Raw genomic sequence first — 25,625 nt, 5'->3', positions numbered from 1 at the left:
ACTTCACGCGAATAGTGGCGTCACATATTATCATGGCGTGACCACACATGATGTGACTGTACTCCATTTTAATTACGTTGCTTCACGTCATGTCACCTAAAAATAAATTTTTGACATGTGTCATGACATGACCAAGTCACAACGTATTAGTCATGCTACATCATATCATGTTTTTCCTTCTTTAAACACGATAGTCGACAACTCAGAGGCAAAGAGGAGAGTTTCTCTTTCGCAATCTCCTTCGTATTTCTGAATTGAGCTAGTCATGAATAGACAAATCTAATTTCAAAAATAAACAGAGAGCTCACTGGATTCCAATTTATTTATTTATTTTCAGAAGTAGACGACTGGCTATCATATTGCTAGCTTCGCCTATAATTCACACATATATGATATGAGAAGTGTTCAAATGCCTCCATTTTTTGTGTCTCCACCATGTCTTCTTTTTTAAAAACTTTTGTTACGTTACGAAATTTTTACAATTAAAATTTTAATGATTTAAAAGCAAGAATCAAAAATCGTGCTAACAAAATGGAAGTTTAAACCTTAATTAAGGTTCCTCTAAATAAGTAAGTTAAGTGTAAATCGAAACCGCGTCGAAATTTCGAAGTTCTGAACCTTTTTAGATCCAGTGCGTCCGCACTGGTGGTGAGTGCGGGTGACTGACCCACACTGGCTTCTGTTTTCCTTAGAATTTCTTTCAAAATTTCTGTGAGTGCGGATGGATTGACCCGCACTGGATCTCAGTGCGTCCGCACTCATGATTTTCTGTGTTGATCTGAATGTTCTGAAATCTGCTAAGTGCTGGGTGCGGATGGGCTGACCCGCACTGGAGTCTCAGTGCGTCCGCACTAGGCTCGGACTTTTCCAAATTTTGCTGAAAAATAACACTAAGTATTGAGTGCGTCCGCACTGATGGTGAGTGCGGATGGAGGACCCGCACCGACACCAATTCATCTTCTGGAAAGCGCTGGAAAGATCAGCTGAGTGCGTCCGCACTTAGGTCCAGTGCGGGTGAGCGATCCGCACTGGATGAATCTGAGGGTTTATTTGCATAATTCCGGTGCTCTCTCTCTCTCCCACTTCATTTCTTTCATATTTTTGAGTGAATTTCTGCCAAGAGAGAAGAAAAAGAGCGAGAGAGTTTCCCTTTCCTCTCAAACCCCCGATTGTTGCGAGAAATCGAAGTTGGAACCGAGTAAGCGCCTGTGGATCTCTCCTAACTCTCTGATTCGGTATTCCTTCCTCTCCTTCTCTCTTTCGAAACCTCGAATTTTCTCGATTTCTCGGGTTTTTGTTTTAAACCCGAGATTTGTGTTCGAATTGCTCATGGACTAGTTCCTCTACACTCCTTGCTTGTTTATTTGTCAATCTTTTTCCCGATTTCCTTCCGATTTGTGGATTTCAATTTTTAGGATTTTTCTTGCCAAAACTGAAACCGGGCATAATCGTGAATTGATTTGTTTAATCCAACCGATTAGACTTGTAATCGGTAGGGTTACCTCTTGATCTTAAAATTCTAGAACGTTGAACAGTTAATCTGAGGTTTTGACCAAATTAGGGTTTAACCAATCGGTAAATCGAATTGTTACGAGAACCAAAATAGTGAACTGATAAGTGAAATTGTATATGGCTAGAGGGCCTAGATGCAAATGTGCTCAGTTATAGAGATGGTTGATAAGAAAGAAGGAACCGACAAGAATCGATACCAAAGCAAAAAAATTGATTTAGGACTGTATAAACTATTAGTAAACTAAAGTAAGCGTATAGACCACTGAACCCGAATTAAACCAGGCCTACTTGTCATATAGGTGTAAACTCGGTCGAGCAAGACTTTGCTGGACATTTCGAGACGTCTGAACCATAATTTAAGCGGTACGCTCGTCGTAATCAGGTGCGAGATTCTTGGACTTGTTTGATACTTTATTTTCAGGAATTAAACTGTGTATTCGTTTGTCATGTTGAATATCATTGATTGCATCATTGAATTGTGTAAAGCATTTGCATAGCCCAATCAAATTAAACTCGAATTTATGTGACTTGAGTGATTTGCATGCTGGTATGGTTGTTGGTTGTGTCGATCTATTATGATCTGATTTTGATTGAAAGTCACCACGAACTATGTATATGAATGGATTTACGAAGTTAAGCACTTGGATCCAAATGAATTTGCAAAGTCGGGTTGTATGCTGGCTTTGATTCCCAGGATCCTAATGGCCTTAGGTGAACGGCCCTCAATGTTTCCCAGTACCGGTTGGGACGAGGGAGGGTGATTATGTTATGATGTGTGAATTGGAATCGTGGGTGACTAGTGTGTAACGTCTGTGGCTCGGTGGCATTCTCCTACGTGTTAATGCATTTGGATGGTCAATTGAATATTACGAATATTGGAAACGATTCGAAAGAGAATTTTCTTTATGTGACTTGAACCAGACCTTAATAACTGTTAAGCCAAGCAATTGCAGATGGGTGTCAGATAAAGGGTCCAGCTCGGTGGAACGTCTGTAGGTGTCAGTAACCCTACAGACGAGGGTTTGATAAAGGATCCAGCTCGAAAGAACATTTGTAGTTGCTACAAGCCCTAATGAGTTGAGTTAAGCCAAAATATGTGTTGTGTTTGAAATTCATCTTGGAAATTCCGTTAACTGTGATTCATCTGATTAATTGTTGTCGAGCATATGCATTCCTTTTTATTATGAATATGAATTGATTTGAATTGTTGTTGTATGGTTTCATTGTTGAATATGGAGTTTGATTGCAAGTCCAATAATCTAACTGTGGCAAATTTCGCACTGAGAATTTATTCTCACCCCCACCCTTTGGGTCATTTTCAGGTTTATTACACGGATACAGAGAGACGATTCAGGATTGCGTCTGACAGCATAGCCACGTGAAATTTAGGATGTGGTTATTATGTAATGATGTTATTGGTAATGCGTATAAAAGATTCACTGCCTTGCGTATATATGTCTTAATAGATATACGCAGCAGGCTGTTATACCCGGGATTTGGGGTGTGACAACTTTAATAACTCAAAATTTAAAATTTAAAAGTTAAAATAAAATCGTTAGATGTGATCTATCTTATTTTCACTATGTGCTCATAAAAAATTATCACATTTCAATTTTGTTTTTATGTGAATCAATGAGTTCAAAAATCAACGTCTAGAAATCATCCAAATTAGTACGTTTTTTACAAGCTCTTGATGACAACCAAAATAAAATTGAAATGTCACATTTCTCTAACTAGCTTGTTTTCTGAAATTCTTTCTGGAAAGACGTATATTTAATGAAAAAATATTTAGTATTTTAAGTTAAAATATTTTTTTATATTCAGCAAAAAAATTACAAAATATTTATTTGGAAGCGCCAAGAACAAGTAAAACAGGAATTAATATAATAAGTCGTGCGGAATTCTACGGAGAAATACCAAAGAATTGGATTGTTTTAAAATAAATTAAATTCAAAATGCATCTTTTGCATCCTCTTTAAATAAATAAAAAGTAATTAATAATGTGAATAGAATAAAGTGTTTGAAAATTTTATTAGTTTGCTCAAAAGCATGCTTTTATCTTTCTAAGTGCGCTGTGAAAGATTCGAATCATATTATTGCCATGATCCATCACATGATGTCAGGGAATTATCAAATCAAAAATCAAACGGTCCAAATTACATCTCAACATTTTAGAGAATTTTTTTTAAATTATAAATCGTCTGGTTTGAAAGGTAAGGTTCATAGCAAAGACAACACATTCTTTGCCATCATATTTATAGCAGCGATTGTGGGGTCATATGGGCATAGCGTTAATTAATTATTCAATACAAGTTGTCAAACATGATCTTGAAAATTTAATCATTGACACTTATCTCTGCTACAGCCTGTGATGTCACAATTGGTATTCAAAGCAACCAGTACGGAGTCAGAAAATTAAGATTGAGACATGAATAATCCAGGTAGTTTTATTTTATTTTATAACGAAGGCTAGATAATATTGATGTGTGATTTTTTTTTTTTTTGTAAAATATAGTGAACAAAAGTACAAACTTTTAATTTATAAGATTACTTCAGTGCTTTTTCCTCACTTTGCTTCGCCACTCAAACAACTTACAGCACAAAAGTGGGCAATTGTCATTTCCAGCGCTCGTGCAGAGCTGTATCTGATTTTCTCAACAGAGAGAATCACGATGAAAGAAAAAGGGTTATATTAATAAGTATAGATTTTGTGAACTACTCGAGTTCCAGTTCGCGCTGTGTTAAAATATACGATCGAATATGTGATTTTGATGTCGAACTTGTATTGGTTCTTTCTGTAAGCTAGCAACTCTGAATCTCTGATAGCTAGTTAACGAAGGAACTGATACATTGAAAACGAACTTATCTGATTATAACAACGTTAGAACTAAAATATTTTTTAACCTTCTATAACTGACTGCGTCAAATTTGATCAATTGAAAATATCATTAAAATAACCAACAAAAATATAAAATAAAATGATTCTTAATCTTTCAAATCACTAGATAGACACGCAATTACTAATCAAATTGGACCAAATTTTAATAAATAACACAACCAAATCATAAAATAATCCATATTAACTTTTATTTTTAATAAGCATTTTTTCGGTTGTCACCATCCTTACACAAGTTTGTTTTCTAATATAAAATATTTCATAATCAGATATAAAGCTAACCAAGCTAAACCCAGTATGTGTGCTTTTGGTCTTTTCAAATAAATAGAGAACAAAAACAATCCCTTGGTAGCCAGTTATCACAAAAGACTTTAAGGTTTATATGAAAAATACAAGTAATGCAAATTGTACAATATTGAAAAAATATATATTTTCAACAAACAAGAATAGTAGTCTTTTGTCCTGGAACTTCAATGACAGAAAGCAAAGGCCAAATTCTTTGATGTCAAAAGTCAAACCACATTGCATCCAATTACATCAACCTTAAATAATTGTTTTGTAAACAAGAGGCATCCCATAATTCCCATTACATCACCCTTAACAATGGTTTTGTAAACAAAAGACTTCTTAGTTCTAGTTAAAACTATAAATTTGTGCTACAAGGCATCTAGAATAGGAAAAAGAAAAAGAGGAAGTCATGTAATGAAAAGGTCAGGACACTAGATTATATAACTGTCAGATTTTGGATAAATTTAAGATTGTACAAAATAACATTTCAGCTTAACATTCATGCTTTTAATCTCACTTTTATCTACACAAGGCCGCAGTAGGAAAATAGAAAGGTAATTTGCATAATATTTTCCAACTTCACTATGCACAATAGCCTCCAAAAGTATATACACCCCCGCAGCAGCTTATATATGTGCATGCAGTAATATATAAGGTTTTGGAGGCCACTTGGCAGATTATAAAAGAAATCAAGGAGCTTTTATCCATTGACCCTTCTATCCAAATTTGCACTAGCAAATACGACTCCAAATATTGGTACTTGCATGCATGAACAATGCTAGAAATGCACTTATTTTCGCTCCATGCCACCACTATTTACATAAACAAGCTCAACTTGAGCACTCACAAGCCAAAAGCAATATCATTTTCCAGAGAAGGTATTATTATAACTACTAAATATGAAACTTCGAGAGCATATAGGTAGAAACAACTACCATATTAGTTTCACCTAGCATGCTGGTACTTCAGGCAATGGGTCTCTGACAAGGTGTGGCCTGGTACTAGAGACCCTGAAGGAGGTGAATAGACATGCCAGCATAGCAATCACTGGCCTTCTATGGCTGTCAGGTAGGTCACGATAGCCCTCTAGATCTTCTTTTGTTACCAAAACAGCATCGTCAGATAAAGAATCACCGGCTTGAGATGGAAGAAGTTTGATTTGCTTGGTAAAATTTTGTACCAGTACAGCATCATCAGATAAGGAATCAACAGCTTGAGATGGAAGTTGGATTTGCTTGCTAAAATCTCTTACTGCCTAGATATAAAGAAAAACAGGCAAACTGCATTTAGCAGTAATAATTGTTATGATAAATAGTAATAACAGCCAATGAGGCAACTGTACACCCTCACCACAACTAAATTAGACCTTCCAAAATAACAGCAAATATCATATACTGTACAATATTTGCAACCAGCAATCTTTTCTCATATTTGCAACAGGCAAAATAATTTCTTGGATTGCTTCAAATCACAAAAGCCTAGGACAAGTACAGTGTCATCAAAATATAAGTCACAAAATGGCACTGTACTTGTGTTTTAACTTCACAAAGAGTTCATACAATTTTGGAACGCAACATGTAAATCTGCTTTAGCTTCATTACAGTTCATTCTGTATTTAGCAATAAAAGTTTCATTACAGATACAGGCTAACTGTCAATGATCATTTTGTTTCCTATAACCAGTGATTGCATATATCAGACCCTGATAATTAGCGAGTATGAGAAACTATTGGCTATTTGAGGAGTACAGTAAATATTTTGATCCCGATATGCAAAAGAACCCAATTATATATATATATGTGGCATATTACCAACATGCATCCCTAGTTACAAAATGATAGTTATTATGCACCTTCCACTGAGACCGAGCCAATAATACACGCGGGCGTATTAATCTAACATGCTCAAATGCTTCTTCTGGTGTCATGTTCTTGTACTTTACCTGAAGTATTTTTAAAATATCAGTATAATTCAGATAGGTTTATTTTTTTTTAAAAAGAGCAGCATAAAACATATAATCACTTTATTGACAACAAAACCAAAAGTAGCATCAGAGTTATTATTGTGGTCCTTTTCTTTTTCTTCTCTTTTTTACAATCTTCCCAATTCTAAACTCAGGGTCAATCCAAAAATACACAAAAACCATCAAATTAAGCAAATATGTAAATTTCCAGTCAGATCCCCTCAAAGTTTAGGATTTTACCAAATAACATAACACAATAGTGGTGCTGCGCCCCCTCCCCGCCTTGCAGTGCACATAAGTTTTCTTCCCAGAAACTGCATTCCCTGAAACAAAGCACAAAAAACAAAATCTTAAATTGCCAAGAAGTACAATATCAGATTAAATATGAAACATGTGTAATATCAGATTAAAAAATTTGACTTCCACTTATAAGTCATGTACTTACTATAGATAAAATCAACAGCACGGCAGATGTTCCCAAATGAAGGTGCAAATAGGTAATCTCTTGTGGGGAGGACTAGGTGATCCATTCCATGTGCCTAGAACAACAACAGCCATTTCAAAATAAGATATAGTTGAAAACTACAGTAAAGGAAAAGATGTCTACTTATAGTATATACCAATCAAGAAAAAAACTCTTCTGTATTCTCTACACCAGAGTTCTTACCATCCGTTTAGCATGTCCATTTGAATTTTTCTTGCATGTCTATTTAATTACAACCTGTACAGGGTTGCATGTATTGGTACAGGTACACTTAACAACAACAAGCAGGAAATAAATAGCTTGCCTGGTACAATTGAGAAGGCACTAAAACAGGTACAGGGTTGCATTTATTGGTTCAGGTACACATAACAACAACAAGCAGGAAATAAATAGCTTGCCTGGTACAATTGAGAAGGCACTAAAACCAGTACAGGGTTGCATGTGTTGGTATAGGTACACATAACAACAAGAAGCAGGAAATATATAGCTTGCCTGGTACAATTGAGAAGGCACTAAAGTCTCATAAGGTTCATTTAGGGTCACAACACCTTGCACTCCTAGCATTTTCAGCCGTGCCACATCACTTGGAAATGGAACCGCCCCAAGCAAAATATTCTATGAAATAGCACAAATTGAATAAACAAATAATAGACACAATATGCATATGGTATCAGCCAGTAAAAATGAGAGTCCATATTAGGGTGTGCCATATATGCTTGGAATTGGAAATATTAAAAAGTATATGCAAACTGAAGACTGGAGAATCTAGATTGTGATGTTGATTTAAAATTAAAATAACTCCAATTGAGGAAAAGGGCCATGATTACACAAATTGAAACTGGCTCCAAGGAAAAATTGGAGAAGCTACTTTAGAGGAATGTATATGCCCTAATCTCCAAACAATTTGGTGCTATGCGCGATTTAAGAGTTATAAATATCAAACTTCTCTCCAATAAACTTGAATATATTGAGATTCCAATAGAACCAAAAAAACATAATGAATAATTATAGGTCAAATTGAAATTGGGAAATAAGAATTTTACTGGATCAACTTCATCCCACCATCTAAACTCAGCTTGCGCCTTGTTTCTCACCACATTGTAGAGTAAAGTAGGGTAAAACAAAAGCCTAGCCCCAGCCAACACAAATACTTTCTTTGCTTTTACGGATACCATTTCACCGCCACTCGATTCAATTTCGCAATTGTCTTCCCCTAATTCAATAATCTTCATACTAGAATCGGTATTTTTTCTGAGTCAAAACGATCAAGAGAATAAGAACCTAACCCTAATCAACGCCTCTCCTAACTCCAATCCAACAACAAAGAATCCAAATTCGCGAGAAACCCCTTCTGATTGATAGAGCTGATTGGGATTTAGATCGATTCAAGCAAATCTGCATGGGGATTGCAAACTGATTCTAAAATTCGAAAGGTTCAAGCAACGATGCTCAACCGAAGTCAAATCAGCGCGATTAAGAGCTATATTGGAGAAAATGGAGAGAAAAGGGTCGATTAAACCGACACCGAATTGAAAACTTTTCAGGAGGAAATTTGAATGAAGCGCTCCCCAATTTTTGTGTGGGTATCTCTCTTTCTAAAGGCACTAGTGTGTATTTCGGGAAGGTAACAACAACCATTCCCTTCTAATTAAAGAAACTAAATTACTAAACTACCCTTCCGCAATTAATCAGTGTTAGTAATCCTGATCAGTGAGTTTTGAACTCCGGTATTTTCGGAAATGATAATTATATTCATCTCCACACTTCTATCTCTCTATTTCCAATGCTACAATTTAAAAAAATTATATTATGATTTCCATTAAATATTTAAAGACTTCTAAAATTAGAGGTTATACTATGGTTCCCACTAATTATTTATCCATACAAAAAAATATTTATCACGATAAACGTATACGAGATGATTATTTAAGTATTTTTTACATAGGTAAACACTCTAGTGTATAGGTATATATACTTGTAATACTTGATATCAGTGTTTTAAAAGTCGGTTTAGTCGGCCGAATATTCGTATTCAGTTGGAATCCGAATAGAAAATGAGTATTCGGTTTAATATCCAATTTCGAATATTCGGCCGCATATTATCTATTCGGCCGAATTTTTCCGAATAAAGAATAAGAATCCAAATAAGAACAGAATAAGTTATAATTTAATTTATTTAAGTTTGAACTTATGTTTTATTTATGCTTATTTGTAGTTTTGTAATTTATATTGTGGGTTGTTAACTTGTTCTAACTTATGTTATGTTTTATTTATATTTATTTGTAATTTTATCTATGTTTATTAGAGTTAATACCTACGATTTTTCATTTGAAAATCCGAATATGCGGCCGCATACCGTGTATGCGGTATGCGGTGGCTTTCTGAATACCGAATAAGAACTGATTATTAAAACACTGCTTGATATTAATACTTTCATATGTCACTTAGTGTCATATGTAAAAAATACTTTCAAGTATATGTATAAATACTTGCACGACGAGATATAAATACTTCTGTAACGACGAACCTGAAAGTATGTCATCATGGATCTCATTTGAAAGAGAAAATTACGTAGAAAATATTCGTGGTTTTAGATTCATAAAATTCTTCTTAGATCGTCAGAAATATGGATGAAATTGAATGAAGAAAAAAAATTCACCTCTAAAACATGTATGGTTCTTCCCCCATGTAATTTGAGATTTGGTTAGATATAATTATTTATGTAAAAATTATTCACCTTGTATGCATAAATACATCTATGCATGGAGATTAATACTTTAGAAAAAAAAATCAGTGCTGGATTTTTATGGTCTCCAAGGCAGTTATGAAAGTTAAGTGTAGAGATAAATGGAGAGATAGTGGTGCGGGAACAATTATCATGATCCTTTCATAAATTATTGTACAAGGGCATAATAGTAATCTGAATTAAATTAAAAAAAGGAGGTCGGACCAAGTCTGTTTCTTTGGGAGATGATATTCACACTACTGAATTTGTAATTAACACAATAGAACTTAAAATTTAATATTGATTGACAAGTATGCCCTTACTTATTAGTCCAGCAGTTACGACGTTTGTCATACTAAATTGGTACATCTTTAGTTTTCTTTTGCTTATGTTTCCTTTTATTTCAATCGAATAAAATAAAGAGAACTTTATACTGTTTAATAGTAATTAGATATTTTAATTTTCCTAGTTAATATGCACAAAACAAAATAACCATTAAAGAGAGAAAACAAAATTGCATGGTAGTGAAATATCAAATTAAAAAAAAAAACTAACTGATGCACAATATAATAGTTATCTAACAATGATATTAGTTGGGCAAAAATCAAGTTAACTACACAATTTATAATAATAAGAAAAGAGAAATATTTTTTGCAACAATTATAGTTATTTTTTCTTTAATCAATAAAATTTCTAAGCGATTATTTTAAAGTTGAGTAATTAATTTGATTATGTTCTGTTCTCATTTCCACAAAAAAAAAAAAAATTCAAACCTCAAATGTTAGATGGAATAGGGGAAAAGAAACTTTTACAAAATATACTGATTAATTCATTGCACAAAACATAAATTTTAATTCATTTTCTATTATTTTCATTGATTATATTCAAATTCAATTCATGAATTGAACTTGATTTTGGTCCAGTTGATTTTAGTATTTCATAACCATTATACTTTTCATTAACTAGTTCTTTTATTTAATTTTATATTCCACTGCGGTGCAACTTTTTATTTCTCGTGTTAGTCGTGTTAGTTCTTTTGTCTGGTGCATATTAACTTGGAAAATTAAATGTTTAATAAAAAATAATCAAAATGAAAATAGTATCAGGAGTTCTATTTATTTTGTTAGATTGAATAAAAGGAAACTACAGCTGTGCTAATTTGGTATGAGATGGCAATAATTGCTAGATTAAGTTTTTAAGTAGGGGAATATTTATCAATTAATTTTAAATTTTATGTTGTGTTGTGTTAATAACAAATTTAGTAGTGTGAATATCAGCTCCCGTTTCTTTGCGGTGCACGTGAAAATCCCTAAATGTGGGACCCAGTGTTAAGTGGTTGTTTCCGTTGTAGTTCCAATCTCGCTTTAGGATAAAGAAGGCGGTTCTGATACGGAAAAGGAAAGGTTACCAAAATAATGATTTTAAAGTTAGGTATTGATTTCCTCTTATAAATAAAAAAGCATCGTTTATATCGACATCAATTTTGTGTCGATTTGTCTCGTCAACATTCCTAATTTAATTGACTCGGAAATAAAAATAGCGACTCCATTTTAACAGGAATTAATTGACTCCAAAATAGAAATAGTTATTCCATTTCAAGAAGACTGTTAAATATATTTTTAAAGACTACAAAACAAATCTCAAAGCTACAACGGACTGTAAAATATATTACGCGTAATATTTGATCTAATTGGTTGGTTATTGTAAATAAGTTTATACGGTTACATAAAGAACATATGAATATATGATATAGGTTATCCGTCATTTTTAGCGACATTACAATTATTAATATGGCTTAAATTGATTAAAATGATCAACATACTACATACATAAATTGATTAAAATCATCGGCATACATGCATAATTTATGGTAAATGCACGAGAATAATTTATGCATGCGTATTATTTAATCAATCTACTTAATTTTTGCACAAATAAATTTATGCACTTGTAGACGTATTTTAGAATAATATTGTGTGTGATATTTGTTTTATATGCTTCAGTTTTTGCATAAATAAATTTATGCATTCACAATAGATAAGTTTTTATGGATTTTGAAATTTTATGGAGATGTATAGACCTATTCGGACCAACTTTGTCCTTCTCTCGAAATTTGTTTATCCTCGTCCGAAATTTTGATATATAATTTGAGTTAAATTTAGGATTAAAATTAGAATAAATACTTTGAATTAGAATTATAAGTCAGACCATTAGAAATAGAAAGTTAGAGCACTATTTTTTATCTATTATTTAATTACCTAATTTGATAATTTTTTTCTCTCTGACGAAAATTCTGAATATATCCCTACTTGTTTATTACTTGTGGTAGCATTAGAACCATCAATATGACCTGAATTAATTTGAAATATCAACAAACATTCATGACGCATTGTAAATGTATCTTAGAATAATAGTGACTCCAGCAATACGCACGGAGAGCCGGAGAGGGAAAATTTTACAAATTGCCCTGCTTCTTAAAATTTTCAAACAAAATGTCATTTTTTAAAAATAATTAACAAAATATTCTTGTGGAGGTCTCCATTGCCCCCCTTCTTTCCCCTCTCTCCCCTCCCTCTTATTTACTCTCAAAAAAATTTAGCATCTTCTCTCTCATTGAACTTTAGAGAACGCATAATAGTCAACAAATATTTTATAAACATGCGTCAGAAATATTTAATATATATTAACAAATATATGTTTTCCAATTAAGTAACAACCAATGCCAATCAAAATAAAATATATAGAAAGTAGAGAATAATCAGGAGAATTACAATGCAATATCAAATCATAACTATATATGTTTATATTTGTACTTCATTTCAACTTTATCTCTATCATATGTATATAAAGTTCAAGATATTATTAAAGGACAGTGATAACAATCCCCGCAGGTTTATCCCCGCATTTATCCCCGCAGATACTGCCAAAAAAAACATGGGGGGACCGCCCAATCATTAATGAGCGTTTAAAAAACTGCGGGTATTTAACTTGAAGCATTAAAGTATTTACCTTGAATTTGTCAGGTATTAAACCCTATGCAATGATCTCTATTTATGAAAGAATAAATCAATCCATTAATTGTCCCTGCACAAAATTTCATTTTTTTTTGAATCATCCCCGCACAACTGGGGACCATTAAACGTGGGGGGACCGCTCAATCATTAATGAACGTTTAAAAAACTGTTAGTATTTAACTTGAAGCATCAAAGTATTTAACTTGAATTTATCAGGTATTAAACCCTATTCAATGATCTCTATTTATGAAAGAATAAATCAATCCATTAATTGTTCCCGCACAAAATTTCTTTTTTTTTTGAATCGTCCCCGCACAACTGGAGACCATTAAATAAACAATTCTCTCACCCAATGATAAATACTCTGAGACATAATGATAAATATTTTATGTTACATGGGTAAATACTTGACATTATATGGATAAATACTTTATGTTACATGGATAAATATTTCTCAGGCATACTTGCAACTTTCAGTAAAACATCAATGATAAATACTCTCATGCATAATGATAAATACTTTATGTTACATGGATAAATACTTTGTATTGCATAGATAAATACTTCTCAGACATAATTGCAACTTACAGTAAAACATCAATGATAAATACTTTTAGACATAATGATAAATACTCTATGTTACATGGATAAATACTCTATGTTACAAGGGTAAATACTTCTCAGAAATAATGATAAATACTTTTTTGAACATCAATTAACAGATAAGCATTTATTAACAGTGATTGTTATTAGATAACAGTATAATTAATGCGCAGATTGTTTTTAAAGCAATAATTAACGCAAGAATTGTTATTAGAGGAATGCATAATTAATGCGGGGATGGGAGTGGGGGGTTCTTATAATTAGTGGGGGGATAAAATGAAACTTTTAGGGAAATTAGTGGGGGGATAAAAATAAACTTTTAGGGAAATTATGTTAGTTTGTAATAATCTAGAAGTCAATAATACGATAAATTATCATAAAGCTTTGTTCATGAATTGAATGTTTATTTATATATCATTTTGTTGCCTTGAGTATTATTGAATTTATGGATCATTTCGAGTTCATGACTGAAATTGTGAAACTCCATAATATAGATAATATATACTCTTAAAAGGTCACTGACCAAGGTAATTAGCAGGAACACTAATTACCGCGATAAGGTTAGTATGTGGATTAAAAGATGGTTAAGTTTTACAAACCACCTGACACGAGATGTCATTTTAATCACATAGATACATGTTCTAGGAACATGGTATTTGACAGACCCCGAATGAAACATTAAATAGAATTGTGTTCGTGTCATTTATGTTTTCATTCAGTGTCAGGTTCTACAGTATGAGGTATTTATCGTTCCCACTAAGAAATATGTATGTGTGATTGTTATCTACCGCTGTCCGTAAAAAGCAGTCATAACGGTAACTTTTCCATATGTATAGCTTAGCTGAGGAAGTGATAGTTTACCAAGAATACTATTTGTCCCTCGTATCTCTATACGAGCTATAGCATCAATGGGCCCCTTGATAGAGTAAGATTATCTGCTAGCAGTATAATTACAAGAGTAATTATATTTGATAATCTGCTCAAGATTAAGAAAAGATTCAGTTAGCAAGGATGACACACATCTACCTTGAAACTGATCTGATAGCTATGAGACAGAAGAACAGACACAAGTAAATTGTTTACTGGATCGTGATATTGTACAGTACAGCATCATCTGTGTAATTGGATGGTCATGATGTGTTTCCAGATGTCACCCATGATTATAGAAGTTAAAACAGTTTTAACTCTATTTACCAACATAACACAGATCCTAGTGGGTCACACCATATAGGAGTTAATCGGAGAATCTTATTGTGATTGATTATAAATTGGTTATGATCAATAGTAAGATGGTTATAATTAATTATACGTGTTATAATTAAATTATAAATGTTATGTAAAAATAACAAGCATAAACATTGGTTAATTTATAAACGTGTGTGACACGTTGTATAAAAGTTAACCGGTTAATTTATAAATGTGCAGGACACGTTGTATAAATTACCGAAACAACAAACCGCAAGAAAAATATATATATAATTGTTCAGAATAATTATACGAATATTATTTGTGTTTGGGCCGAGGGCATTCGGGTCTTTTCAAATTCGTCCTTATCCGCATGACATGTCATTGATCATATCCAGATGACATGTCATCAATCCTATCCACAAGGGCAAAATGGTCATTTCACACCTATGCCACCTTGCATGTGTAGAAACATGGAGAAGAGTGTGGAAGGGTGTGGAAAGGGTATTTTGGTCATTTCACATATAAAATGATGAGGTGTCAATGGCATACCTTGTAAATAGGCCGAACTTGGAGGGCATTTTGGTCTTTTGCAACCGACCCTAAACACTATAAATAGGGGTGGAGGGGTAGAGAGAAATTAGCTAATTTATTCGTACCGTTTCGTGTCGAAACGGATCGGTATTTTCTCTCTTTCTCGGTTTCTCTCCCAAATAGTATTTCGGTTGAGAAAAGAAAGTTATACGTACTTGACGTATAATCTTGCGGGTTGTTGTGGAGTATATTTACGGGATTGATGAATAGTGTTTTACCGAATTTAGCGGTATGTCAGTTTTGCATATTGATGAAACTGAGCAACCAAAAATTCGTGTTTACGGGTTTTCATCTTTTCCCTGTGAATAGTGTTTTTGCAGAATTCCGCGGTTTACGGTATTTCTGGCAGAAGAAACAAACCGCTCTCTGGTTAGTCCTGGTGGATAACCGATAGAGGTATCACACGTGTGATACTCCGAGTCGATTCCTTCCCTGGTGAGGCTCTACTCGCTCGGTCTGCATTCCAACTGTGATTTGGAAACAAGGTATAAATATGTTATATTAATCTATTTAATTGGTAAGTAGATTACTGAAGGTGGACCGCCTTGGAAAGTTTCCTGACATACCCCGTTTAGTCCTGAGCTTAAGTTGGCCGTAGAAATTTTTGTTCTACGGTCATTCCGTGACTTAAGCCTAAACGAGTTTTTGGTTATAGCACCCCGTAAACCCCAACAAATTAGTGGGTGGATATATGACAGTTAAGGAAGAGAGAGAGTGCGGGAAAAATGGGGGGATGAGAGTGGGGGTTTGTTATAATTATTCATTATTAAATTACTGTACTAACAAACTAAAAGAGTAAAAAACATAAAACATGGATATAAATTGCAAATCATAAATTTAATGGTTTATGTAGCCCTCTATGTCCAATATTGTATAAGCTTTCAAAATGTGAAGAACAATATTATATAATCATCATTAAACAAGTCTAATTGAAAATCACGTACTGGAACATTAAATAAAGTATTTCAATTTTAAACTTTGAAAATCACATATTGGGCTTATATTTTATTTTTATGCGTCCTTTGAAAAATAAATCAATGAAAATCTTTTTTCACTTCAAAGTTTATAGATTGAAAATGGAAATTGTTGGCCCTTTCTTTGACTCTTAAACCTACATATTTAATTCTTTAGACTATGGATTGAAAATGATTGAAAATAACATAGTATTAAGTCCTTTCGTTTGACTAATTCAATAAAAAAAATTGAAAGTTAAAATTAATTATAAATATTATTACATATTAAATTCCAAGCAAACAAGAACTAAATATCATAAACCAATAATAAATTGATACAAAATCCGAAAATAGAAATACTAACTGATTGTAATTTTCATCCATCATCAAACGAGAACTAAATGGATGCTTAGAGGGACGAACAAATGCTAAGAGGGGCAAATCTATTATAAGATTTTGAGTTTAGAAAGGAAGATACAGACATAGAAAGTGAAAGACGTCAAAATTTGATGAGAGTAAAAAGGAAGAAGGGGAACAAAAGAGAAAAGAAGAGAAAATGAGAGTGGGCATTTTGTTTATTATTTTAGAAGAATGGTATTTTGTTTTAAGATTTTGAGAAGCAGGACATTTTTGTAAAATTTCTTACAGGAAAGGACATGCGGTAGAGTTTTTTCGCCAACATTTACGATACTCGCATCAGAAAAGCAACCAAGGTTGAGAAGAACTTTATATTTAACATTTGATCTTACTTTTTAGATTTAATGTAAATAAATTTGCACATATGTAGAAAACATGTATAACAGGTTATCCGCCAAAAAACATAAATTTAGAAGTATCTTGAGTAGGTTGATTTAAAAAAGAATAATTATTTTAGTACCCGCGCTACAGGATCACACTTAGAGAAATATTGTATTATGATCTCCACTAATTATATTGTGTCCACTAATTATTATTCTAAAAATATATTATATATAGTCTCAACTAATTATTTTTCTAAAATTTCAGCAACATCCTTTCTCCGTGGTCCCCCTTTCAAAATCCCGACACTAATTCCGCATCAACCTTTCTCTAACAAAAATAATTGATCTCGTAAAAATAAATACTTCAGTGTATAGATATAAATACTTTCAATACTTAAATATTAATACTTTTAGTGTCATATGTAAAAAATATTTAGATATTAATTTATACCTTCGCAGATATATATAAATACTTAGAAGATAAGATATTAGCACTTAAAAAAGTAAGATATTAATACTTTGATGTGTAACTTGTTATGATAATCTCTTTTCGAGTTTCCCAATCATTCTCGCATCAACGTTCCTCTAACAAACATAGTTGACCTCGTAGGTATAAATACTTCAGTGTATAAGTATAAATACTTTCAATACTTGGATATTAATACTTTCAGTGTCATTTAAAAAGAATACTTGCAAGTGTAGGTATAAATACTTGTTAGGCAAGGTATAAACACTTGTGTGATAATGAGCCTAAAAGTACATCATCATGAATCTCATTTGAAAGAAAAAATTGCATAGATATTAATACTTTCGAAAAAAAATCAACTTGTGGAGTTTTTGCGGTCCCCGTAGGAAATTATATTTATGCATTTAATTTTTGGTAGTCCCCAGGTACTGTAGCGTGGGTATTGTTATCTTTGGGCTTTAAGAATCAACGCAATAAATAATTGTTCACATCGTAGGTACAAATACTTCCATACATAGGCATAAATACTTTTGTTCATAGGTTAGGAAAAAATTCGAATTGTGCAGTTTTTGCGATCCCCGCGAGAAATTATATTTGCACATTTAATTTTCGGTAGTTTTCCTGCGGGTACAGTACGAGTACTATTATCAGCTCCCTTTAAAAAATACACAGCGCGATCTGAAAATATTTCAAAAGCATTTTATAAATTAATGCGTGATTTATCTGGCTGATTTTGCACAAATCAATTTATGCACTTACATAGGACTTAAGGTAATTCACTGGTTATTGGTTTTGGTGTTTTGTGAGGATCATAAATGATCAAAATTGATTAAAAGCATCAATATACATACTAAACGTCTTGTGAATACATTTAGAAGTATTTTATGTGTAATATTTGATCTGTCTTCTTGATTATTATGTAAATAAATTTATACACTTTGTAGATGACACATGTTATATGTTATCCGTCAAATTGATTAAAAAATATATCAATAAACACACGTACTGTAAATCAATTTTAGGAGAATTTTATGGATAATATTTGATCGACATGCTTGATTTTTGTGCAACTAAATTTATACACTGTTACATAACTTGTACAGTGAGATTATCAATTATGTTGGTCATGTAATATTGGCATGTGTAGATTGTCAAACATTATTATGACTAGATTTATACATTGCAATTTTTAGTGTTAGAAATGTATTCATTTATATTATAAATTGGTTGAAATCCATTGATTATGGATTAGTTTGACAGTTTTACCAATTTTAACGATAAAATAATAATATGCAATTGAAATCCGATATGTAATTTATACTCAATACATACCATGAACATGAAAATGTTTTTTTGTTCGTTCATCAAAGGACATTAAATTTACAACGGTCTCTCTTTAACAATTTTTTATCAAACATCAAATGATAATCAAATTTTATGAAAATTAACATGCAACTAATCTATAGAAATGTCGGTAATATGTTTTATTTTTTAAATAGATTTGTTGTCGACATTTTAAAATTGAGTGATGCTTCTATGGACATAAGGACCTATTTGTAAAATGAACGCCCTTTTTATTTTCAAAGTTCAAATAATCGATCCAAACCGTTCATCTTGTTCTCCATATTAATATGTGCTTGGAGACCAAAGTTTACATTTTTCTGAATTTTTTTACTATTTATTAAGATGAGTACAAAAAATATCAAATTCAGACCATTGAATTTTGTACCCATCTTAATAAATAGTAAAAAAATTCAGAAAAATATAAAATTTGGTCTCCAAGCACATATTAATATGAAGAACAAGATGAACGGTTCGGATCGACTGTTTGAACTTTGAAAATAAAAATATGTTCATTTTACAAATAGGTTCTTATGTCTATAAAAGCCTTTGCCTTCGAGATAAGATGTTGCCAAAGGAATTCTATCCGTTTGAAATTTTATTGAATTTCATACATGATCTGTATTTGCACGTGTATGATCGTAAATTTGTCCATAATGATACATCACATCTGCATTAAATATCCGTATCTTGATATTCGGTCTACTATACTTAGATATGGATGAAAATATTAAAATATTTATGAACAATAACTAGCCTGTTTGCTCAAAAAAAAAAAAAAAAAACTAGCCTGTTTGTAAAAAGCCCTCCCGCACCTCTCTAAATATGCCATCCTAAAAAAAGAAATAAAGATTTTTTTTTTTCAAATACACGTTATTATTTGCTGCTTTTGTCGTCCATTAATGGCAAAAATAAAATGATGACAAAAAGAAGAAAAGATAATTTACTGGCAAGGTTTACTGCAACAGTTGGTGAATTATTTGTGAATAATTTGAATTTGAGTTATTGGTGAATCAATCTGCATATTATTCGATATACGAAAATTATTTCTGAATTATTTCATGAACCAAAAAAATTCCTAGTATATAATTTTTTTACTCTCTTAGGGAACTAAGATCTTCGTTCCGACCTCAATTTATAATTTTGAATTATTTTTTATTATATCTGAATTATTTTCGAATCACGAACTTTTAATTCCGTTAAATTTTTTTCATGAATTATTAACTTGTCCCTATATTATTGCTTCCGCTATTATTTAATATTATTAGGCCATGATTAGTTACATTGGATAAAATCTATGTTGTATGGATACGAATGCGGGTATTGTATCAGATACGAATACAGTTATCGTATCATATTCAATACGTAATATGTCAGTACGGTAATTTTGAACAGATACGAGTATCGTGCGATACGATACAATACGATACGATACGGGTATAATAATACAATGCATATCGGATACATCGGGGTAACATGGGATAAGACACACGAAATCCGAAGCTCTTCACACCCTACAACGGAGACGATACAAAATTATTTGCATCATTTACGCCGCATTAGCGTGACTAAACAAGGGGTGTAGTAGTCCATCAATGTAAAGAGGGATGCGTTGTGTCAGTGTGTGGTCTGTCTTCATTACTCTGTAGCTTACTTTGCTCTGTCAAATTCAGAGCACTATTTTCAAGGGCTGTATAGTAAAAAAACCGCGGTACAATTTGCGGTTTCGGGAGTACACCGGTTTTTTTCCTTACACCTTTGATGGAGCACACTGACAAGGTACCCGAATTATATCCGTTTAATTCTTTTTTGGGGTGATATCGAACCGAACATCGAATTATTCGGTTGGCCGAACTTTGACCGAATTAAACCCGAATAATTCCTGAATTTTACAAACTTTTTCCGAATTTTACGAATTATTCACGAATTTTTCCTGAATTTTTCCAAGAACAATTATTTTTTTGGTTTTTTATTTTTTTGCTCCCTTGCATGACTGAGATTTCTGGTCCGGATAATTCCGAATCATTCCCGAATTATACCCGAATTATACCCGAATCACGAATTTTTGATCTCGCCGAACCGAACCCGAATAATTCATTTGTCACTATGGGATGGAGAGTATAGGGTGGGAGGGAACGGAAAGGAACAAAGACTTTCCGTTGAATCGTATTTGGTTGATAAAATTATGTCGGAAATGAAGGGTACAAGAGGTTAAATGTTTAACCTTATATCATTATAATTAATAGAATCTCTTTCTCTCTCAAATTGAAGTGTAACGGATGTAAATAAATTTTATTATAAATATTTTTTTAAAAAATAACACAAATGTCGAACCCTATATATTACATGTATAATTCTCATAGAAAGTTTTTTCCTCAAACTTACAACAGTCACTGAATTTCTCATTAATCTCCTAAATTTTAAATCAATCAAACAAAAAATAAGACGAAAAGAAAAGTTAAAGTTATTTTCTCTCATTAATCATCCAAACACGAAGAGGTTAAATATGTTAATCTTTATTTCTATTTCATTCTATTTTTTTCTATTCTTTACTTCCCATTCCTTCTTCTACTCTCCATCCAAACAGGGTGTTAAAGTTGAGTAAAATGAACGGATGAACTGGATCCGTGCACACTGCACAGGAACTTTTCTGTGCAAAACATTTCCTGCGGTACTGAATGTCAACTGCCGGTTTGAGTTTTAAAAATTCGAATATGCTAATGAGAATATTCGAATATGGATGAGGGCCGCTTTGCGATTCGGTCCTTGGAATTGTTCTCGCTGGGCTCCGGATCCATTTGACAAACCAAACTTATGATTATTTGATATTGTGATCCATACCTTAAAAATATGCGGTTAATGACTGATAAGTAGAGTGGAAAAAATGTATCGTGCTGTACTATGATTGATACGTTGTGATTTTGATCTTGTGTCATATTTTGTTGTGATCAAGTTAATTTTTCGCGTGTCGTATTTGTACTGTAACTAAAATATCAAGGGATAGTCACGGCACGCAAATAGTCATGCTATACCAAAATATGAATCGCGTGACTATTTGATCATAATTTATGTTAATTTATTCAAGATTCACTATTTGGTCAAGATCTAATGGTCCTAATGCACGTAACTCGTGTGACCATGTGTTGTGTCGTGACTAAATTTTTCGCTGACGTACCGTGTCCTGTAAAATTTTAAAAAAATGATCACGGAACATGCGAATCATAGCACATAACCTACACGCGTGTCATATCGTTCCATGTCGTAACCATATTATTCTGTAACGGAACCGGCTCCACAGTATCATTTTTCCTACTCTACTGATGAGGCAGGAATTCACATCCTCCTCGGTACCTAAAAGGGGATCTTTTAGGGCGTGTTCGGCCGAACCACTGTTCACGTGGGAAAAAAAAAATTCAGTTCAACTGAATTTTTTTTTCCCACGGGAACAGTGTTTTTCAGTTCAATTCCTGTACTCGTATCCATTCCCATTTGTCGGCCGAAGAGGCCCTTAATGAGTGAAGCTGTATTAACTTTGCACGCATCTCAATGTCCAAATAATACTGTTATATGTATTAGTTCGAATCTCAAAGCAGTTGAGAATAAATATGAAATCATAAAGTGAAGAAAATATTTTACACACATGTGCGCTAAATAGAGTTAAATTACTTTTTAGACTCATTTAGATCCTATTCAGCGGACACATGAAATTGAAAACGAGCTTACGTAGGCTTACGAGGGAAAAAAATTAATGACGAAAATAAAGATAACATTTAAGTTATAACATGGCTGCTTAAAACAATTCATCCTTTTCCGATAATTTATTTTTTATATTTCTAAAATAAAAAATGTTGTGTATGTTAAACAGTGTATTATATATTTCAAATAATTCCCTAATAATTTATTTGATATAAATTTTTGTGACATTGTCATAAAAAAATATGAATCATTACAAGGGATAGAGTTGGTAATATTACGTCTAATCCATTAATTTAGAGGAACGCTTACGTAATTTAGCATGTCCGTTGTCAATTCAATGATATAACGATTCGTTTACTTTAATTCTTGAATTGTAAAATCCAATGCGTCATCAAGTATTTTTTTTTTCCCTCAAATTATTCCTATCCAGAGAAACAAGCAATTAGCAGATACTTTCTTGGAAAAAGTAAAATTAAAAAAGAACTTGTCATTGTCAATTTTTTTTATACAACTTTGATAACCACGGGTCGGCAAATCTTTCTTTTGGAAATAAAATTTAAAAAAAATTATGCAACTGTTGATTTTGATTAAAATGTCAAGACTAGCCGTATGGATAAAGAAAGTTGATTATTATAAAATTAATCTCAAATGAAAACTGTGGCACTCTATTTTTCATTGGATTGGAAAAAGAAATATTCTAAAATAGTAAAATTTCATCAAAGAGAATCTTTTCTAGGAATATTCTATCTGATGATACTTTTGCATGTATTGACTAATTCTAGGCAAGCTTATATTTTTAATTAGTTTATATTCGGTGATCCTATTTTTTTTATATGTTTTGTATGTTTTTAATATTAATATCCTGGATAATTGAACACTCTTCATTTAATAATTAATAATTAAATAAAAAATAAGAGACATGACTTAAGTAGAGAACACCAATTTTTCAAAAATATTATTTTCAAATAGAATGTTCCCTGGATGATCAGCAAGCATATTCTGTTTATTAATTTTATATCCGGGAATCCTAATATAGTTTTCTGTAGTTTTTTACTTTATAAAAACAATTATATATATATATATATATATATATATCGACGCATACACAAATTACAAAGTTTAACGAATAAAATTATATATTTTTAATTTTTAGACAGAACTTAACCTATTTCTTCTTAACTACCATCCATCTCTGCGTTCGATATGTAAGACGATGGAAATAATGTTGTAAGTAAAATGGAGCGGTAGTACAATTGGTTAGAAAATTTTTTTTTCTAAAGTTGTAATTATTCAAAGATTGAGAGTTTGAGTCTCGCTCATAACTCCACAGTCTTTGTGAAAATTTAAAAGAAAATAATGTCGTAAGCTAAATAAAATTTGCAAGATACAACAAAAAGGGTTGTTTAAACATAATAAAATCAAGAGGAGGGTTCAAATGCCTCCATTTTTTGTGTCTCCATCATGCCTTTATTTTTAAAAACTTTAATAACTCATAATTTAAATCTTAAAATTCAAAATAAAACCGTTGGATATGAACTACATCATTTTATTTATGCACGTGCAAAAAAAATATGACATTTCAACTTTGTTTTGGTTGTCATCTTGAGCTTATAAAAATAAATATATACTAATGTGAATAATTTATAGACGTTGATTTTTTAACTTATTGATTCACATAAAAGCAAAATCAAAATGTAATATTTTTTTTATGAATATATAAAGAAAATAATATAGATCACATTTAACGATTTTATTTTGACATTTAAGTTTAAAATTTTGAATTATTTAAGTTTTAAAAAATAAATACATAATAAAGACACAAAAAATAAACATTTCAATCCTCATCTAAAATCAAATGCCAACTTTAGTTTTGATAGATACCTAGTCAACGTAAACATTTGATTAGACCATTAATGCTCAGGCCTCAGGGTAGCGTCAAAAGAAAGCCGCCGCTTTAGTTGTCATGTACCAGATTATCAGCCAATTGCTTATCTGACTCTAAAACTGATCAAAATATGATAGGAGCGGGCGAAGATATGTTTTTTTTTTTTTTTTTTTAGAGGCTTATGCTAAACAGTGTATTTACTATTGCAATATGAGGAGGATTCAAATGCCTCCATGTTTTTGTGCCTCCATCATGACTCAATCTCTCTCCATTATTTTCAAAGTTCAAACAGTTGATCCGAACCGCTAAACCTAACCTCCATACTAAAATATGTTTGGAGACTAAATTTTATATTTTTAGGAATTTTTTTTACTATTTTTTTAGATAGGTACAAAAATACTATTTTTAGATGGTTCAGATTTACTGATTTTGTACCTATCTAAAAAAATAGTAAAAAAATTTCTAAAAATATAAAATTTGATCTCCAAACATATTTTAGTATGGAGATTAAGTTGAGCGGTTCGAATCGACTGTTTGAACTCTGAAAATGATGGAGAAAGATGGAGGCATGATGAAAGCACAAAAACATGGAGGCATTTGAACCGTCCTCTTGCAATATATTATCTAAGAATTAGTTAATATAACTTTTTTGTAACATTGACATAAAAGCATGAATCATTACAAGGGACAGAGTTGTCAATATCACATCTCCTCAATTAATTCAGAGGAACTATTACGTGAGTTAACGTGTCACTGATTTCTTTATTCAATGCTTGAATTATGAAATGCAATGCGTCATCAAGTACTTTTTTTTTCATCAAATTATTCCTGTCCAGAGAAATAAACAATCAGCAGATACTTCCTTGGAGAACAAGTAAAATTAGCAAAGAAATTGTCATTATCAATTTTTTTTTATACAAATGTGATAACCACGCTTGTATTCTAAATCTAAACCGCTTTAACGGTGCGGCAATTCTTGATTTTCAAAACATTTTTTTTTATGCAACTGTTGATTTTAATTTATATTTTAATATTTTAAGACTACCAGAATGCACCAAGATAGTTGATTTATTATAAAATTAATCTAAAAAAAAACCATGGCATTATATTTTCTCAATTGGAATGAAAAAAAAAACATTCTGAAATTTCAACAAAGAGAATCTTTTTCTAGGAACATTCTATCTCATCAGTATATACTTCGGTGCATGCATTAACTAATTCTTGGCAAGTATATTATGTTTACTAGTATTTTATATTCGTTTAATCCTAGCATTTTTTTAA

The 25,625-nt window shown here is 31.9% G+C and overlaps 2 protein-coding genes across 4 annotated transcripts in view; both read right to left on the bottom strand.

Annotated features, from left to right (window-relative positions):
- The window catches only part of LOC144564815 (profilin), a 96,417-nt gene that overhangs the window by 8,316 nt on the left and 62,476 nt on the right, over window positions 1–25,625 (bottom strand). The window contains exon 1 of one of the 3 annotated variants that reach the window (XM_078314421.1): window positions 25,150–25,154. The exons of the other annotated variants lie outside the window; for them this stretch is intronic. The gene's annotated coding sequence lies outside the window, so the exon portion shown is untranslated. Of the gene's footprint in view, window positions 1–25,149; window positions 25,155–25,625 lie in introns of those variants that run through there. 3 annotated transcript variants of the gene reach the window in all.
- On the bottom strand, window positions 5,109–8,760 carry LOC144564812 (phosphatidylglycerophosphate phosphatase PTPMT2-like). The gene is made up of 6 exons (XM_078314410.1): window positions 8,186–8,760; window positions 7,635–7,757; window positions 7,104–7,197; window positions 6,899–6,981; window positions 6,548–6,637; window positions 5,109–5,951 (listed from the first exon to the last, which is right to left on the bottom strand). The coding sequence occupies exons 1-6, from the start codon at window positions 8,372–8,374 to the stop codon at window positions 5,646–5,648; spliced, it is 885 nt and encodes a 294-aa protein (XP_078170536.1). The 5' UTR covers window positions 8,375–8,760; the 3' UTR covers window positions 5,109–5,645.

Source organism: Carex rostrata, chromosome 13, assembly GCF_964058835.1.
Source record: "Carex rostrata chromosome 13, lpCarRost1.2, whole genome shotgun sequence".
Taxonomy (NCBI): domain Eukaryota; kingdom Viridiplantae; phylum Streptophyta; class Magnoliopsida; order Poales; family Cyperaceae; genus Carex; species Carex rostrata.
The sequence above is the reverse complement of the archived record's forward strand: the minus strand, read 5'-3'. Positions and strand labels throughout refer to the sequence as shown.